The sequence below is a fragment of the Saccoglossus kowalevskii genome, chromosome 8 (genome assembly GCF_978046115.1).
Source record: "Saccoglossus kowalevskii chromosome 8, keSacKowa6.1, whole genome shotgun sequence".
NCBI lineage: Eukaryota > Metazoa > Hemichordata > Enteropneusta > Harrimaniidae > Saccoglossus > Saccoglossus kowalevskii.
Window position 1 is genome coordinate 28,826,507 of NC_140648.1, and position 19,798 is coordinate 28,846,304.

The following is a 19,798-nucleotide window of genomic DNA, read 5'->3' on the forward strand; positions in this document are numbered from 1 at the left end:
AAAGTGCATGCTGATTGGCTCAAACTTTTTTCCGAAGTTAACCGAGAAGCTCGGGTCAGCAATTAAAAATGGCTGCGCCCATGCTGAGTGGCATGTCCGGATATTTTCGTCGAGCATGCTCTCTGTGTGGGACATCGACAACATATTCCTTTAATCGGTTTATTGGGGCGTCTTCGTCGGTGCAAGGACAGTGGAACCCACCTCGAAGGAAAAAGAAAGGAGCGCAACGACATCGTTATGTTGAACGTAAGTTTGTGTTCGTAGTGGCCAAGTGTCGTCTGCGCGACTATGTCACGTAATGTATATCAGATAATATGTGTCTAACAACATCGTCGTTTGACTAATGGTGTGTTTCTATTGTCATGTAGTTGCACAGATCGATCGTAATGACACTTCTTTTCACTGGAACATTGTATCTACATTGAATTTTAATAGTATAAGAGTGTGTCTTTACTGTTTTTTGTATGAAAGTCTCACTAGAGGGCGCAAACAACTTAAAATTCAAAGAACATAGTCCTTGGGTCTATGTTTCAGCTAAGTTTTGCTGACAATACAACTCTATTTAAAATTGTGGTGCAGTGATTCCGAGGCTCACTAAACATCTGCAATTTGTTTGGTAATTTTTATATAATGTCCTAAATTTATTAATTTTTTTCAGACAAAAAGCCTGTTAAATTTACTGTTTTACACCCATCATATGCCAAATAATTAAAAAATGTCCTATGACGCCAGTTGCCATTTTGGACAAAATGTTGTAAGCTAAATTTTAAGACAACCGGTAAAAATTACGTAATTTGTAGTAGCCAAATTCATTGGGGATTTACAAAGGGTGAGCACAAGGCCTAATTTATAAGAAAAGACAAGTAAATGCAACATTGTGTACATAACATTAATTAAGACATTTCTAAACTTTGTTTGTATAATTGAATACATGTAGGGTTACATCTTGCTGTATGTAAAAGGAGAAAATATACAAATGATTTCAGTGCATTTGATGTTGCATGCAAATTTACTGTTTTTTTTAAAAAAAACAATGCTTTCCCTGAATAATTTTACCTATTCATCTGATCTTTAGATCTTAAATTAGTGAAAAGAAAAATCCTAAACTGTATCTGTTATACAGTCAGGGATGAACCCAGGGAATAAATTATTAAATTATCAATCCTTAATTATGTACTGCATAAAAACAAAACAAATTCTGTCACTGCCCAAAGATGGCGCTGTTCTCTATAATTAAGGTTTCCCCACAATAATGAAGTCACTGCACTCGCCCACAATTTCTTTTTGGCAAAGCTGATATATTACAATCACGCATTTCAAACTCATGTTACCTTCCATAGTACTACATCGCATTTGTTTAACACCCTTGCGAATATCACGTTATCTATTGCAGCTATTGAACTGTCACCAGAGGAAGAGGTTGCAGTCAAACGATTCAGATCCCCCAAATCTCTACTACACAACACATTTAGTTTGATTCCCAATAAACAGATATCGGAATATAAGTTTAGAACACGAACTGTCAATAGTCAGTTAAAGATGTGTCAAATTACGCTGCAATATCCTGAAGAATTCCAAGTAGTTGGACATGGTAGAAGGAAATCTGAAGCGGAAAATGTGGCTGCTGCGGTAGCATGTGCTAAATTGATGGTAAGGGTGATGTGATTAAAATTTTTCTTGATGAGTTTTTGGCAGAAGTACAAGGTGGTGGTCATTACGACTTCGTGTGTGCAGTGTGGGTCCCCATACTACACATAGAAACATGTCGTCAAATGTTTTGTTTATTTATTTTTTAAAAGCTCATGATGACCACCATTCTCTTATACATGTACATTTATATCATGCATTGTTGAAATTGGGTGAGGATGTCATTCATGATTCTGTTCTAATTCCAGTTTGTAAATGATTTTGTTCACCGTGAAATGGAGCAGTCAAATTGATTTCCAATGCCAGAATCATTGATATTTCGCGAGTGTCTGTATTGGACAATTTTGACTAAAATGATTGTATAGGGTTGTCATGATTACGAGGTCTTACTTAAAATAAAACCGACATATATATTAATTCACAGAACACAATTAAAGTGAAAAAAATTAAATGATTAAATTTCACCCCCTCCCCCCAACAGCCATCAAGAAATTAAATCAATGCAAAGTTATAAATAATTTTGTTGGGAAATTATGGATTGAATACTGATCAAAATATTTACATGTGAAATTAATTGAAGTCCATATATAGTTCAGGTATCTCAAGTTTTTTTTCATGGGATTAACAAGAATAAAACAAAATAATCTTTATAGACAGGTGGTCTTTTATATGAAGGTTGAATAATTTTTTTTATTTATTGTTAACTCATACATTTGATATGGGATTTGTCTAGACAGTAATGAGGTGGTTCTTTTGTTAGAAAAAGACATTTATTTGAGTTGATCCGAATCAAATAAGTTGAACATGGGGGAAATATAAACAGAATGCAAATTATTATTTTGATCCCTAAACAAAAGCCAAATCTGCAAAAGGTTGTCACATAAGAAAGGTTATACACATGTTGCTCATATGTTGTGTTATGCCTCGGGACTGCTGAAAAGTGTTTACTCTAGGCAGGTGGTCCTTATATAGAGGTAGTTACTAACACAGGTTTGACTGTATATATATTACATAGTTTTGTTCTTGGAATCAACAATGGATTCTACAGTCAGTGTATTATATATATTATCTATCTACTAACATTGGTGCATGTGGAATTTCTCACTGCAGGACTATGGAGTGCTAGATGAGAAACTCAGACCAGTCATGCCAGAATATGGAGTTTACAGTCAAATGCAAATAAGAGAATTTGTGAGGAGAGAGACACTGCCAATGTGGTTGCGTATTGATGAGGAATTACAGAATGATATTACCAATGCACTGGATAACTGGAAGGTAATTCATTAATTTATTGCATAGAATTACTAAAAAAAAGTACAATACATCATTGCTCTTTAGCACATACAATGTGAATAATGTACACAGGTAATAAAGATGTTTTCCGATCCAATTTGAGATCATTGCAACTTTTCTGTGATTTGGAATACCACCCATTAGATATTTACTGCCTTAACAAAGTCTTTGCAAAATTATTTCAACAACTCAAATGATTCATCTTAAATAAATCACTTATTCAATTCAATGTGTAAACATACATTATTTCATTCATTTCAACCCTTCTTGAACCAGAGTTCACTAAAGTTTGGAGCTGTTAAGTTGACCTTCAAATTGTGATAAAATTTGCATATGGCTTGAAAAAACATAATCATATTAATATTTTATTGTGCGTTCAAATGTTTGGAATACATAATTTCGGGATTACTGCTGGAATTTATCTATTAGTTTATCTGGTCCTAACTGGATTGAACCAGTTTGAGGACTTCTAGCTTGTGTTCTTCTTATTTAGAGCTGCAATGTCAGACAAGATCTCCATGAGGACACTGTGTCAAATGATGTGATAGACAATAGCACTGACAATGAGGATATGTATAAAATGAGAGAATACTTGTCAGAAGAGGATCTAGATAGATTGCTATGGAAAAGTGACACAATGAGACAACATTTAGAATTTTTAGAAAATGATGAATCTTTATCAAGGAAGAAGATGAGGGAATCTGTTGCTAAGTTACCAATACTTGCAATGAGGTGAGGAGAACAATATCATTGCCTTGTATATGTTGCTATACTTTCTTGAGGGATTATACACCAATCTGAAACTTATTTTTATAAAAGCTAGTTTCCAAATATTTTTTTATATATAATCCCATGGAAGGGTTGAGATGTATCGTACACAAAACTGTGGTGGCAATCGCAATTTTAAATTGATTTTTTGAGGGGCTTAATAAAATTTTGCCAAAACGAACCATTTAATTGTTAACGTAATCCCTTGTTAACCAACTGTATATAAGTCGGTGGTCTGTATAGCCCGGCAGACAACCTTTTGGAAGCTGGTATAACAAAAGGAAGTCACTAGTGTCAGACGTTAAACTATGTAATACACATCCGTTCTGTATTACGTTACATAGTGCATGAGATAATGGAATTTATTTTGTGATTTCCTTGAAGCTGTTGGTCAGACTGATTTTTCTGTATTTTTTGATGAAAGAAGGTTTATTTTAAATTAGAAGATAAACTTTTGAAATTTTTTACCATCAGATCTGAGATTTACTCTGCCATTGAAAATAATCAAGTAATAGTATTAGAAGGGGATACAGGATGTGGCAAAACAACACAAGTACCACAGATCATATTGGATGAATATATCAGAAATGGACGAGGTGCTCACTGTAATATAGTAGTTACACAGGTAATGAATTCGATTAGACCAGAAGCAACCGGTTTTGTAAACTAGTTGAAACTAGAATCAGAGCAGATGAAACTGGTTTCGTAAACTGGTTGAAACTAGAATGTTCCTGATAGAACTAGTCAGTGTATGTGTGGTTAACACATTGGGCACTTCATATAAAAGTCATATTCTGCCCATGATGTGAACATTTGTGTGGCACTTGATGTATTACATTTCTTTTTATTTTTTTTACTAGATTCATTTGATTATGACATTCCCCCTCCCCGTTCAGACGAAGTCCGAAAACGGAGACTTACAATCCAGTCTCCGTCCGTGCGTCTGTGCGTTCGTCCGGAGTCGCATCTCAGAATCCCTTGGACCGATTCCGTTCATTCTTTGCATGTGCTTGTGCCTAGTACCTTATGTGGGACATATGCACATGCAGTGGTTTAGCGATTCGATTCAAAATGGCCGACTGGCAGCCATCTTGTTTTTTGAAAATGTTGTATTCAGGACATGCTTTGTCAGTTGTCATTCAAACTTGGTACATAGATTATACATGTTAGGATACATGTCCATGACGATTTATTTCGCAATTGGATCAAAGATGGTCGACTGGCAGGCATCTTTTTTTTTTTTTATGCGGTATCTTGGACGTGCTCTGTCAGTTTTCATTCAAATTTGGCACATACATGTACTTTATACATGTTAGAATGCATGTCCATGACAATTTATTTCAAAATCTGGTCAAGGATGGTCGATTGACAGTCATCTGACATTTTGGCCTTACTACTATATTTCCACAATTTATGTACCATTTTCATTCGTATTTGGCACATACATCATACAGTGTGTTTCATAATCAGATCAAAGATGGCCGAATAACGGCTGTTTTTATTTTTGGCCATATTACTACTACACGGAACACATGTTTTGATGTAAATAAACAATCTGTTGTTTACGCCACTTGGAATTCAAGTTTCAAGGACACGCTCGTGACAACCCCTCCGCTTTAATATGACAAAGAGAACTTTCAAAAATTTTACGGGGACTGTGTCATTTTCAATGACTTGTTTGTTATCAGTTTACAGCAACCTGTTGATTACCAAAACTCAGACCCTGACAGAACGCATTGAGGCAGATATGTACTGGGTATAACAGAACAAATAAAAATGATTTGTCATGTTTCATTTGATCTTTCAGCCCAGACGAATAAGTGCCGTCTCTATAGCTGAGAGAGTAAGTGATGAGAGGGCAGAAAGAGTTGGACAGACAGTAGGATATCAAGTCAGGCTGGAAAACAGATTGCCTGAAAAAGATGGTTCTGTATTATTCTGTACAGTGGGAATTTTACTGAAAAAAATACAAAGTAATCCATCATTAAATGGTTAGTTGATTGTTTTCATTTTTTCGTGCTGGAGGGGGGTTGGGTTGTTTTTTATTCAACAGAATTGCAATGTTAATGTTGCAAAAAATATACATTTGATAATAAATTTGTAATCAAATTACCAATTATTATATATACCAAAGATATCATTTTTCAATTTACAAGCTGAAGAATTTGAGCAAATCATTTGTGTGTGTATGTGAAGTATAATATAGAATTATTTTACTGTACTGTAATGGCCTTTTCTGTAATTATGTAAATCCATGTTATTTTCTGTAAAACTACACACTTGTTGTTTCTTTATTTTCACAGACAATTGAGCTTGTAGTTGGCTTTTAATGAAAGCACTGCAAATTATCAAAACTTTGAAATAAAAAGTTATTAAGTGCACTTGAAGATATATTTGCATTCATTTGGTATACATGTGGTTAAGCCATGCATCGTTATTTTTATTTCCAGGTGTAACACATGTGATAGTGGATGAAGTCCATGAAAGAGATGTAAATACAGATTTCCTGTTGATTTTACTGAAAGAGTTGGTCCAGAAAAACTCTGATATTAAAATTATATTGATGAGTGCATCAATAAATACGCATATGTTTTCAAAATATTTTAATAAGTAAGTATAAATAAAAAAAAAAATTGTTTATCAATCAAGACTGTTATGAACTTGACAATGGAAAGATTCTTAATTTTATCTCTTAACTCCCAGTCATTCCAAGAGAGAAATTTCAAAGTAATTATTTCCTGTTCCTTATTCCCAGCTGTCCCATCATTAGTGTACCAGGATTGATGTATCCAGTCAAGGAATATTTCTTGGAAGATGTTTTCCGGATGGTTGGTGATGTGCAAAGAAGAAATGGGAATGGCAGACCTTCTTTTGATAAACCTGATACTAACTGGGAAATGGTATCCCGAGTTATAGAATACATTGATACTAACAAACCTCATGTAAGTATAACAACGAGTATATAGCATTCTTAGGACAGGACCACATGTCTTCTGTAATGGTAGATATAAAAACCTTGCTGCAGCCAATCAGTTGGCTAGATGCAGAGTAACCATGTCATAGTTACCATGATATTCCTCAAGTCTATGATTGGCAGATGTAAATGTTACATTAGTTACCAGTCCAAATTGACTGGTCTAGCACGTTGCTGCCAAGTCTGTGTTCTTATTTACTCATTTTGGTTTTTGAAAAATTAAAAATGCTGTTTTAGACTTGAAACCTTCCTGCTTGAATGTTTTGATATTCGGTACACACACATGTATGTAGCTACCTTTGCTGGTCCTCTGTCAGTTTTGTTCAGTTTGTGATAGTATGTTCAGTTCATTTTTTAGCTCCGCTGTCGACTTTGTCGAGCGGAGCTTATCATACGAGTGATTGTCCGTCGTCGTCCGGTGTCTGTCGTTCGTCATCCGTGCCAATGTTTTACATTTTCGACTTCTTCTTGAAAACTAGAGGCTTGAATGCTTTGATACTTGGTGTATATGTACCTTGGGTAGACCTCTCTCAGATTTGTTCATTTCATGATCATATCTTCAATTCTCTAATTTTGGTGAATATTTTTGTCATTTTTGGTAAAAAGTGATATTTTCTTGTTAAAAACCACAATCATTTATGATCAAAAATGATATTTTTGAATTCTTGTTGAAAACAGCAAGTCCCATTGCATTGATACTATGCATATTGTTCATTTTCTAATGATATCTTCTGTTCTTTAATTGAAATATGCATTGCTAACAGCGGAGCTATCTCAGCCGAGAGGCTGCTTGTTTTAGCCTTTATTTTTACCACTTTTGGTAAAAAATGGTATTTTCGATTTTTTTTGAAAACTACCAGCACAATTGCTTTGATACTCAATATGTAGGTACTTAGATGACAATATTTTCAATTGTCTATTTTGTGCAAATATTTTTGTCTTTTTTGGTAAAAAAAATTATATTTTCATCTTTTTCTTGAAAACTACCTGCTCAATTACTGTGATACTTCTATGGTTTGTAACAAGATAATTGTAATGGCCATGGCTATCAACCACCATGTGTAATAACTACCATAGTTTTGATATGGCAAGAACATTGTGGTAACAATAAATATAGCAAATAGCAACTATCTTATAGAACATCATCAACTTTGTTCTGAAGATGACCCTATGAAAAGATAGTATCTTTTCAACAAGTTTTTATTTTTTCCCAGGGTGCAATTTTGTGCTTTCTCCCAGGTTGGCAAGATATTGTTGCTGTTAGGAACAGACTTCAAGAGTTATGGCCATCGGTAAGAATTTACAAGATCTATTTTGTCAAATCCTTCATTATGTATAGACCACAACTCTAAACCATGATGTACCAAATCTAATAAGATAGGCGTAGTAAAAATGTGTAAATTTTAAAGCACAAGTTCTTGAACTGTTTGATGAATGAAAATAAAAAGAAAACGTACCTAAATTTGTTTCCATGGAAACAATGGATTGGAAATTGATCAAAATATAGGTTTACAATTCAAAATCCAAATAGTCATGCAGTCATGTGACAACATTTCATGAAATTAAAATCAAACGTATATTAGTCGCATCTACAGTGCTTTGTATAATATTAATAATTAATAATTTTTGAATGGTTTTTCTAAAGCAAGATTTACACTGGATATTTCCAGTGCATTCTAGTGTTCCAATGTCACAACAACAAGCAATATTTGAAAAGTAAGTATTCAGGTAACTCAATTTTTTGAGAACACTGATCGTTACCTCCATTATGTCAATTTTTGCTCTGATAAGTTTGATAATTGTTAATTCTGTAAAACGAAATGAAACATTCAATATAGCTCAATGAGAAATGTACACAATCGTGGTTTTGACATTTCTGTTTCAGACCTCCAGAGGGTGTGAGAAAAGTAGTATTAGCTACCAACATTGCAGAGACTTCAATTACGATAAATGATGTAGTCTATGTAGTTAATGTTGGCAATCATAAAGAGTTACGTTACAATATAGAAACAGGGGTAAGTCTGGCACCCACTTGTGTTTGATGCAAGTATTCTGAGAATATGTAATATGTTCAAATAAACTTGTATTTCCTTTTTAATATTATGCTTGTTAGTCCCCGTTCGGACGAAGTCCGAAAACGGGGACTTATAATTCGGTCTCCGTGCGTCCGTGTGTCCGTGCGTCCGTGTGTCCGTGCGTCCGTCCGGAGTCGTATCTCAGAGTCCCTTGGACCGATTCCGTTCATTCTTTGCATGTGCCTAGTACTTTATGTGGGACATATGCACATGCAGTGGTTTAGCGATTCGATTCAAAATGGCCAACTGCCAGCCATCTTGTTTTTTGAAAATGTTGTATTTTGGACATGCTTTGTCAGTTTTCATTCAAACTTGGTACATAGATTATACATGTTAGGATACATGTCCATGATGATTTATTTCACAATTGGATCAAAGATGGCCGACTGGCAGCCATCTTGTTTTTTGAAAATGTCGTATTTTGGACATGCTTTGTCAGTTTTCATTCAAATTTAGTACATAGATCATACATGTTAGGATACATGTCCCTGACCGTCCATGAGTTCCTGAGTCTGTCCGTCCGACCGTCCGTGTGTCCGTCTGTCCGTGCGTCAGTCTATCCAACATCATATTTCAGAATCCTGTGGACCGATTCTGTTCATTCTTTGCATGTGCCTAGTACCTTATGTGGGACATATGCACATGCAGTGGTTTAGCGATTCGATTCAAAATGGCCGACTGACAGCCATCTTGTTTTTTGAAAATGTTGTATTTTGGACATGCTTTGTCAGTTTTCATTCAAACTTGGTACATAGATTATACATGTTAGGATACATGTCCATGATGATTTATTTCACAATAGGATCAAAGATGGCTGACTGGCAGCCATCTTGTTTTTTGAAAATGTCGTATTTTGGACATGCTTTGTCAGTTTTCATTCATATTTACTACATAGATCAAACATGTTAGGATACATGTCCCCGACCGTCCATGAGTTCCTGAGTCTGTCCGTCCGTCCGTGTGTCCGTCTGTCCCTGCGTCAGTCTATCCAACGTCATATTTCAGAATCCTGTGGACCGATCCCGTTCATTCTTTGCATGTGCCTAGTACCTTATGTGGGACATATGCACATGCAGTGGTTTAGCGATTCGATTCAAAATGGCCGACTGGCAGCCATCTTGTTTTTTGAAAATGTTGTATTTTGGACATGCTTTGTCAGTTGTCATTCAAACTTGGTACATAGATTATACATGTTAGGATACATGTCCATGATGGATCAAAGATGGTTGACTGGCAGGCATCTTGTTTTTGTTTTTTTATGCGGTATCTTGGACGTGCTCTGTCAGTTTTCATTCAAATTTGGCACATACATGTACTTTATACATGTTAGGATGCATATCCATGACAATTTGTTTCAAAATCTGGTCAAGGATGGCCGATTGACAGCCATCTGACTTTTTGGCCTTACTACTATATTTCCACAATTTATGTACCATTTTCATTCGTATTTGGCACATACATCATACATATCAGTATGTTTCATAATCAGATCAAAGATGGCTGAATAACGGCTGTTTTTATTTTGGCCATATTACTATGACACGAAACACGTGTTTTGATGTAAATAAACAATCTGTTGTATACGCCACTTGGAACTCAAGTTTCAAGGACACGCTCGCGACAACCCCTCCGCTTTAATATGACGAGCACAAAGAGAACTTAACGGGGACTGTGTCATTTTCAATGACTTGTTTCCCATCATCCACTCTGTCATTTCAAAAAATGATATTTCTCTCATATTCATGATTGACTACAATGTGTCATCATTCACTCATATGTCACTGTGTACAGGGAAATTAAGCTACCAATGATGTAGACATTAGTAATAATGATTTCAATATGCAAAAAATCAATCCTTTCCTACCTTACAATGTAATTTGAGCAATATACGTGAAAATTATAAAAAAAAACAATGACAGATCCTGCACAATAAATTCAAATGTGACTTATTTTTTTTTTTCATGTTGTTAAAAGGTCAATGTACATATATATATACATATATATGCATGCATGAATTCACATCTTTGATTGGAGATTTGCTTGACCCCATGTCATACATGTAATCCTTTGTGTGGTACTGTTTGCTCGACAGAAGCTCTCAGTTGTGTAATTTTGAATTTGTGATTGCATCTATTAAATTAATTTTGAAAGTATTTGTGTCATATTTTTTTGGAGAAACAGAAGTAGTTTTCTGAATATCAGTCTTGGATGTCATGTTCTAATTTTTAGTAGATTTGTGTACCATACTGTCGGCAAAGTTTAATTGCACGAATTTTTTGCTATAAAACCTGTCGATGCCAGATCAAAGCATTGCAAATGTTCAATTATACATTTTTATTCAGAATAATGAAACTATTCATTGATTTGATCAAAGTGTATCTTTTTAATTCACACACTTGAACACATCTTTTTTAGGTAGTTAATATTGGTGTTAATAGTTTTGAATATTTGGCATACCAAATTTTGCCAAATATACTATGTCATTAAAAATTACATATTTTTTGTTTACAGACATCATGTTTAGACGTTCACTGGATATCACGAGCAAATGTAAGGCAGCGTAAGGGTAGAGCTGGTCGGTGTCAACCTGGTGAATGCTATCATTTATTTACGGAAAACAAGCTGCAAGATATGGGTCAGTTATGATATATATTATTCAAATGATGAATTTCATAAATAAACGAATGACATTAAGAAATGGAGTGACTGTGTGTGAGTCTGTATTTGTGCAGCATTAGCTGATTTGACCCAAACCATTGTGATTGAAATCGGATGTTAGTTAAAGGCTCTGGTTGCTTTTATAACATACAGCCTCTAGTATACACTTACCTCAATTACATTTGTCCAACTATAGGCAAGTTGTTTTCTGGCTAGTGTCTTCTACAGGAATAAATTAACCAATTGAAGTGTTCCTCACTGGAACAGACAGTGTTTCTCCAGCATCATGCAGCATTTAGCGGATTTTGATTGGAGGGCTGGTCTCAAGTGACTTCAGTGCAATCAGCATATACATGTACATTTGTAATTAGTCAAATGTACTTATGAGAGCCTGTGCCTATATCAGATTTTTATCTGTGAATATTTTCAAATTACTTTACCATTTACCATAATTACAATAATTACATTACAGACGACTTTCAACTTGCTGAGATGTTGCGTGTACCATTAGAGCAGTTAATAGTGCAAACGAAAATACACACTCCGCATACAATAGTTGCCGAATTTCTAGAAAAAGCACTTGAACCACCATCTGAAGATGCAGGTATGCCTTATGTCATGCCAGTGTTGTATTTTATGCTTCTATAATGTCACATGACTTGATTATGTGCCATAATTACATATCTATGAATAATAGATTTGCCCTGTGGGCAGCGGGCCTTGCGTGTGAGTGTGAGTTCCCATGGTACATGTAGGTACTGGAGATTCATGTAGCCAATCAGTGATGACACAGAATTTTTAATATGCAATCTACGTACTTAAGTTTTTAAGTTCACTAGGAAGGGCACTCTGAATGACTGGATTCCAGGCTATACCCTGATTACATTTTAGGAACTGTAAACTTGTACTGGACCACTAGCTGCAAATGTCGCACATGACACATAACTGTGTATAAAACAACTTAATACATTGTGTGTATGACTTTTCACATACAAAATGGAAACTACCGCATACTTGGCCAGGGCTTGAAACTTCCTGGTAACCTAACAACTGCTTTCAGTGAATACCGGTATAAGGTTAAAAAATACTCCGGGCAAATTAATTGCTCACCATATGAATATCTTGTCAGGTAAATCTAGTCCTACTAGAGAAATACAAAAAAACATTCAACCAGATTAGATTAGATTAGATTAGATTGGATGAGATTAGATTGGATTAGATTAGATTAGATTAGACCACCACCAAATTGTTTAGCCACTGGTGAATATATATTAATTTATTGATAAGTGTTTATTTTACTTTCTTGCAGTTGAAAAGGCAGTTGATTTATTACAAGATTTGGATATTTTAGATGATGATGAGAATTTAACACCTTTGGGTAAAAAAATATCACACATAACAACTGACCCAAGACTTGCTAAAGCCATTGTCTATTCAGCTATATTCAGGTAAACATGTTTAGATTTTAACTCAACAATATTTATTTCCATGATGTTGACATGTTAACTGACCATATTTATAATATAATCTCTGAATTTTCTAGATGTGTAGACCCTATACTTACAATATCTGCCAGTTTGAGTTCTAGAGACCCTTACATGGATTCATTGGAAAGGCGAAGTGAGGTGAATCTGGTAAGTCTAGTTAAGTCATGCCTAATAGCTAATCGTATATGTGGTAGCTTCCTGTACTATTGTCCTTGTATGTATTTGGCAAAATGTGAGATGTAAAAAATTAACACCAAATATGAACTACCTTGAAAAACAATTCATAATAAATAATTCATAATAAAAATAATAATTATTTTTTCAAATGTGCAAATTTAAAGCGAGAGCATCGTCACCTGTGCACGCATGGGAATTGAGTCTCAAGCAACGATAACAACACATGCTAAAAATGCAAAGGCTCATGGGTAGACGCTTGTTTGTAAACAATGTCACGCAATGGCCAACTGACGCATGCGCAGGTGACAACTCCCCCGCTTTAACAGCATACAAGTAAAAATTATATTTTCAGTGTGCAAATTAAAAAATGAATATACATTTTGATCATTTTGATAATAGGATTGTATTCACTTTCTTTTGTACATGTAGTTATGTTAATAATTATGTCTTACTCTTACAGCCTTCAACTCTTTCATTTGAGGAGTTTGTAATCTCCATTTTGAGGAAAATGTTCTTGCTAATTGATAACTGTATTGTTAATTTCCTTAACAATGGTAAGATAAAAAAAGGGGATGAGCTTATCTAGATATTGCATATTAACTGCTACAAGAGCAACTCCTGTTAAGCTGTCACATGTCAAGTATTTGAATCGCAGATTCTATTTCACAGGTCAAACGGAGGTTTTCAGGGAATTCAAAGAGCGACCATATTGGACTGCTAAACGTCTTCAGTGAATGGTTGAAATTCAGCATGCATAATAGACATGATGGCAGAAGATTTGCAATGGATAATATACTTCACCACGGTAGTCTCAACTTTATAAAAGGTACTATTAACTGTCATGCTGTCAAGTGTTAATTATTACTAGCAAGTCTAAACTGTGAAACTATCTGTATCATAGATTTGGTTGACTCAGTTTGTAAATGAAGAGAACATACATGTAGCTTGTTAACCTTTTCACCACCAGTTCCCTCTTTTCATCACAAATTCAATAAATAGTCCAGTTTATAGTCTGCAGTTCCTTCGAAGATTGGGACAAAAATAGCCAATTTTTATTGAGTAAAGACTGAAAATTGACAAACATTTTGTCTGTTGGCTCCAAAATTAGGGTTAATTTTTCAGAAATGTTGAAGAATATAAAAAAAAAGTACAAAATAAATTGGGTGGGAAAGCCTGGTGGTGAAATGGTTAATAAGGTATATATTTTATTTTAGGTTTGAGGAGACAAAAAAGATTAATAAGGTATATATTTTATTTTAGGTTTGAGGAGACAAAAAGATTAATAAGGTATATATTTTATTTTAGGTTTGAGAAGACAAAAAGATTAATAAGGTATATATTTTATTTTAGGTTTGAGGAGACAAAAAGATTAATAAGGTATATATTTTATTTTAGGTTTGAGGAGACAATTTTCTGAGAACTTGTATGATGCTGGTATGGTGAATTTTGAAAAAAGTGGATTAATGTATGTGGACGGGTGTAATGAGAATAGTGATGACCAGGAACTCATCAAGGTCAGTATATGTATCCTTAAATTAAATTTGTCAGGTTCATGTCTGTGCCGGTAGTTTTGAATAAAGATGTAATCTAGATGAGAACGTGTAATTTTCAGTACACCTTCACCAGCCAAGGACAATTTATTCGGCCAAAGCCCTCAACATTAACTCTTCACCATTATTTACTGTATGTCGTATGCTCATTTGCATTACCCAATCAGAACTCGTGATAGAAACGACACATTACTTTGTGAAATTAAAATAGTGGAATATAAAAATCAACGCGACGTGTTGCTAGCTCTTTGCTCTGTGAACGAGCTTACTGACCATCAAAAGAAAGCGCTTAGTGCTGTATCTGAGGGAAATGATGTGTTTGTTGCAACGAAGAGCATATCAAGCAAGTCGATATGTTGTCAGTTTCGACAGTTTTGTCAGATTACTAAAACACGGTTTGCACAAATATTTAGACATTCCATCGTCTTCATTCACTTGCCCATAAACAAACAAACAAACGTGTCAACGAATATAGACCTTCTGTTTTTGACTCCTGGTGAATCAGCGCTAAACCTACATGCCACCTTTGTTTTAATCTGTGATGACCCCAGACGTTTATGATACAGCAACGCTGATTGGTGGCGCCAGCTCCTTGGTGCGTCAAATAACTCAATTTACCTGCAGTGAAATACAACTTTTCCTAACACCATCACGCACCGGTTTTTGGGTCGATTATGAATGGCAGGTTTAGCGAAGCTGTGCGATTTGAATGTTTAGAATTTTGACCATAAAAAGCTGTTCTTGTAGCAACATATCTGAATATTCATTCAATAAAACAATTGACATTCTCTATCACACATATGCACTTGTTGTTTGGGTACGTACAATAACAATAACTGCATATCCGCAGTAGTGTTTTTGATTTTATATCCAATGAATATTGTCCCAGAAATGCAACATTTTTAGGTTATGATAAACCATATTTTGGTTTATCATAAATTTTTTTTATTGTTTTTCTCCATATTGCATCTTTTACTTGTTACATGTATTACATGTATGTAACTGATTTTAAAATATCTAAATGTAAACTGTACATTGATGTAGATACAAACTGCTGTAGGTACAACATGTGACCTGCATATATGCACTTTGACTTGAAAGTTAGTTTCATTTACATGACTATAAATAAAACTTGAAACTGGGTTTATTTTGAAGATGCATGTCATTCAGGATAGTTATCTACATCAGGTAATAGGCAATGTATGGGTGTTTCATTTCGTTCGAAACTTGCATAAATGTTCATATAATAAAAAAAGTTCATTGAGCTGAAATAAGTTTCCTTAGGTAAGAAAATATTGAAAAATGCTGTGTTTCTCATAAAAACATGATAAATATATTAACCACACTATGTTACTGTTACTGATATGTTTGTTTCCTGTACCAGGGAGTATTAGCGGCAGCATTGTATCCAAATATTGTATACGTCAGACGTGGAGAGATCATCAATGATAAACTGAAATTAAATAGTGTCATCTGTAAAGATTTGTAAGTGTATATCAAGATTTTTCAACAAACCTCATACTCTGTATTATTATGCAAAGTTGCTCATATTTGTGTTTCAGTGGGCGCAAACAAGATTTGTATGAATAATTTGCAACTTCCCCGGGATATTCCTTATCAATATTCCAATAACCAAATCAACTTCCTCCAGACGAATGAAGCGAGCACAAAAAATGATAATTTACAACTTCTTTTGTATAGTCACAACTTTGCCATAGTTTGAATCTAGACACAAATTAAATGTGATAGTGTGGATTTCGTTGGCATCGAAGGTTTAATTTCATTAGCAATATTTCATCACATAGTTTTTGCCAGATCAGCTGCATGCTAATATTATTCAAGTCTTTTTGGCCACTAATGTCCGATGAATGGCATATGTATTCAATAATTTTGTTGTGTAAAATCATTTTATCATTGTTAATAAATCATTCTTTTTTCACAGAGACAATAATAGGATTATTCTCCATCCAAGTTCAGTGAATTCAGATGAAAAAAAGTTCCCCCATCGATGGCTTACCTACTTCACCAAGGTCAATAAGATTTCAATTTTTTTTAAATACTTGCAATTGTTTATCATGTTACTCTGAGATAATCTGAGATATGTACATCAGGTACTAACATGCACTAAATGTAAACAGAAACAAAGCTGGTCTACAAATCATTGCTTGAATAGGTTTATGAGCACATACACTTTAAGGTTTTGTAAGGGCAGAGCAAATAGAGGGCTAATTGTACACATGTTCATCTGCTACAGTATTCATGTACTCAGATTTCATTCCACTGATATCTTTAGAGCTGCTTGATAGATTGAAATGAGGTTTGGATTTTTTCTGGTGGTATTATCAGTTCACTTATCTCACACCAAAATATATTTTAACCTTATTTATGTAAAGACATACACTTCTAGTAATATAAAATGTGTGTATATGTACAATTATATGTGAACACCAAACTTAATCTTGTGAATAAATACATGCACACATTATACAACACAACACTGTATATGCTGTAACTTAAACATCTGATGAATAAAGTATACAATCTGTGAAATCAAGTGAATGTGAAAAATACCCCTGAATAAGTTGATTCTTTTTCAAACTTATTCCCTACTCTTGTTACAGACCAAATCGTCAGGTACCTTTATCCGAGATAGTTCTATGGTGCATCCCATGGTATTGATATGTCTAGCTGGCAAGTCACTCTGTGTTTTACCTGTACGAAAGTCTGAAGGTATTATACATAGTTAAGTATATGTTCACATGATCATTCACCTGTAGAGTATCCCCTCATCATTATAATCTAGTTTACCATATTTGTTTTGTTTTGTTGAATCCCTGATTACTACAAAATTTCATGTTGTCATTGTGAAGTAATAAAAATGTAATATATAATTAGATGCAGTCCTAACACTGAGTGCTATAGGTCATGGCACTGGTTTTTCAAGTGTGCAAATGTGTGGTAACTATTTGGCTATAGCTGTGGAGTACATTCTGCCCACTAGCCAAATCCTGTTGATATGCAATAGTATGTATGGGTTTTACGCATTGTCCAATTGATATATACTGGCTAAATAAATAATTAAATGGTACAACGAAAAAGAATGGATGAACATTTACACATATGAGAAATAGTGAATTTTTGGTTCTCAATTGTTCAAAAATGATGGGGGCGACTTCTATTAGGGATGCGGCTTCTGATACAGATTTTACGGTACTGGCACATGTGTTGATAGAAGGAAAAAGACATACAGTTTGTTTTAATGTAAGTATATGTAAACATCGTCATTGCTACTTTGGAACATTGATCTACATTCCCCCTACAGCCAAATATCTTGAAGACAGTCGAGATGATGTTTCTGAACCTGTTGTGAAACTAGTTCTTGATAACAATGATAAACTGTCATTCTATACAACTGAGAAGGAAGCTGGATTACTGATGGATGTTGTAGAAGAGATTGATAATATGGTCTTAGATTGTCTAACACAAAATATGACATTCCAGTTGGTGAGTAGACATAATTATTTTGCAATAATTAACATATTGCTCTTGTTTTTTGCAAATGATTTGACGAATGTAGGAATAACAACTGAGCATCCTTGGTCATAATTCATAATAATTTAGCACTAAAATATCTGCCATTCAGTCATTTTGATTTGTATATACATGTGACATGATGTTTTAGTGTAGTTTAAATGTGATTTGCAAAGTCAAGCCTGAAATACAGGAGCAGATGCAATGATGCACTGGAGAATCCACAAATCCCCAGACTTTTTTGTCAAACATACTTACTTATTTTTTACCCATTTCTCTGTCACTATACTATATAACTGAAGACAAAATTCCTAGCATAAATAGTTCTGGAATCATTCCTGACTACATACCAATTACTTTTTTCCCAGCCTAAACCAATTACAGATCGACACACAGAACTGCTAGATATTGTGAAGAGACTTGTAAACACATACCAGCAGCCATATATTGCTGATGACAACAATGAGAAACGTGATTCTAAGAAATCTGAAGAATACAATGGAACATTATTCTGGTGATCTGTATTTAAATTATTCTTGATGCTTGTTGCTAGAAACACAATGTTATGATGCAGTATTCAATAAATTGTGTAATATGTTATTCTACAGTGTAGGAATGTTTAGGAATGTAATGTTTGAAGATTTTTTGAATTGGTTTTTAATCATGATGCTCTGTCAAAATTATACACCCTAGTGCTTTCTGTGGCTTTCTGTGGAGTTGGATATTCAGTATTTACAGTCTGAGAGTGTCTGACGTTTAAAGTATGGTTTATATTATTATTATTATTTAATAAATGATATTAAAGTGAACAGTTGCCCAAGCTTTCTTTATTGTTTCATTTTTGTAAAACTGATAAATCATGTTTATAACTCGACATAACACTCTCAAACTATTATTTGCAAAGGCATTCATCTATGAAGTGTGATCTGAATACTGTGTTAGGTTATCCATGGTTTTTACATCAGGTGAGTAATGTAGATTGCAATCAAGGAGTATTTTGCGTTGGGGAATATTTTATTCATTGCCTAATTTTTTTGTAGAGGGCCAGTTAAAAAAATTACAAATTAATTGTGAACTTATTATATCACATGAGAAAAATGCTCTACATCTGAATCTTGTGTTTGTGTAGGGTGGCACATGGAATGTTACTTGGATGCACTCCCATTGGTTGTAACACTGCAACCAATCAGAATGTTGAGACTAAATGCCTTACACTGTTGGGAAAATTTGTAAGGATCTTCTGGCAGTCTACCCTAGATTACCAATGCTTCATGTTTTATCCAACTAACCCATGTTCATTATCATGGATCAAATTGCTGTGTTAGACAGGACTTTTCCTAGCTATTTGGTGAGCGATAACTGGGGTTCTTTGGATATACGGTTTACCAAACTAACTGATGATGAATGCTCAATGCAAGCAATTTTAAGAGGTAAATTCATGGCACAAGAAAAGTCTGTCTCAAATAAAAGTATAAAAAGTATACAAATTGAAATACTTTGACCTATATTGATGTACCTTACGAGAAACTTGTTTTGTGAAATGTTCTTCGACTCGATGATATTAGATCGACAGAGAAGCACAAAATGCATTGGTGCAGTGTGTAAGCTGGAACTAAAAAGTGAGCAGACACCATTGAT

The 19,798-nt window shown here is 34.4% G+C and overlaps 1 protein-coding gene across 1 annotated transcript; it reads left to right on the plus strand.

Annotated features, from left to right (window-relative positions):
* Positions 1-49: 49 nt before the first annotated feature.
* On the plus strand, positions 50-18,969 carry LOC100371619 (ATP-dependent RNA helicase DHX30-like). The gene is made up of 22 exons (XM_085502453.1): positions 50-246; positions 1,394-1,650; positions 2,758-2,922; positions 3,434-3,672; positions 4,183-4,333; positions 5,516-5,699; positions 6,159-6,318; positions 6,464-6,650; positions 7,897-7,974; positions 8,328-8,398; positions 8,568-8,697; positions 11,269-11,392; positions 11,888-12,019; positions 12,725-12,863; positions 12,959-13,049; positions 13,749-13,905; positions 14,475-14,593; positions 16,014-16,114; positions 16,572-16,659; positions 17,251-17,359; positions 17,952-18,133; positions 18,529-18,969. The coding sequence occupies exons 1-22, from the start codon at positions 69-71 to the stop codon at positions 18,676-18,678; spliced, it is 3,192 nt and encodes a 1,063-aa protein (XP_085358579.1). The 5' UTR covers positions 50-68; the 3' UTR covers positions 18,679-18,969.
* Positions 18,970-19,798: the final 829 nt, after the last annotated feature.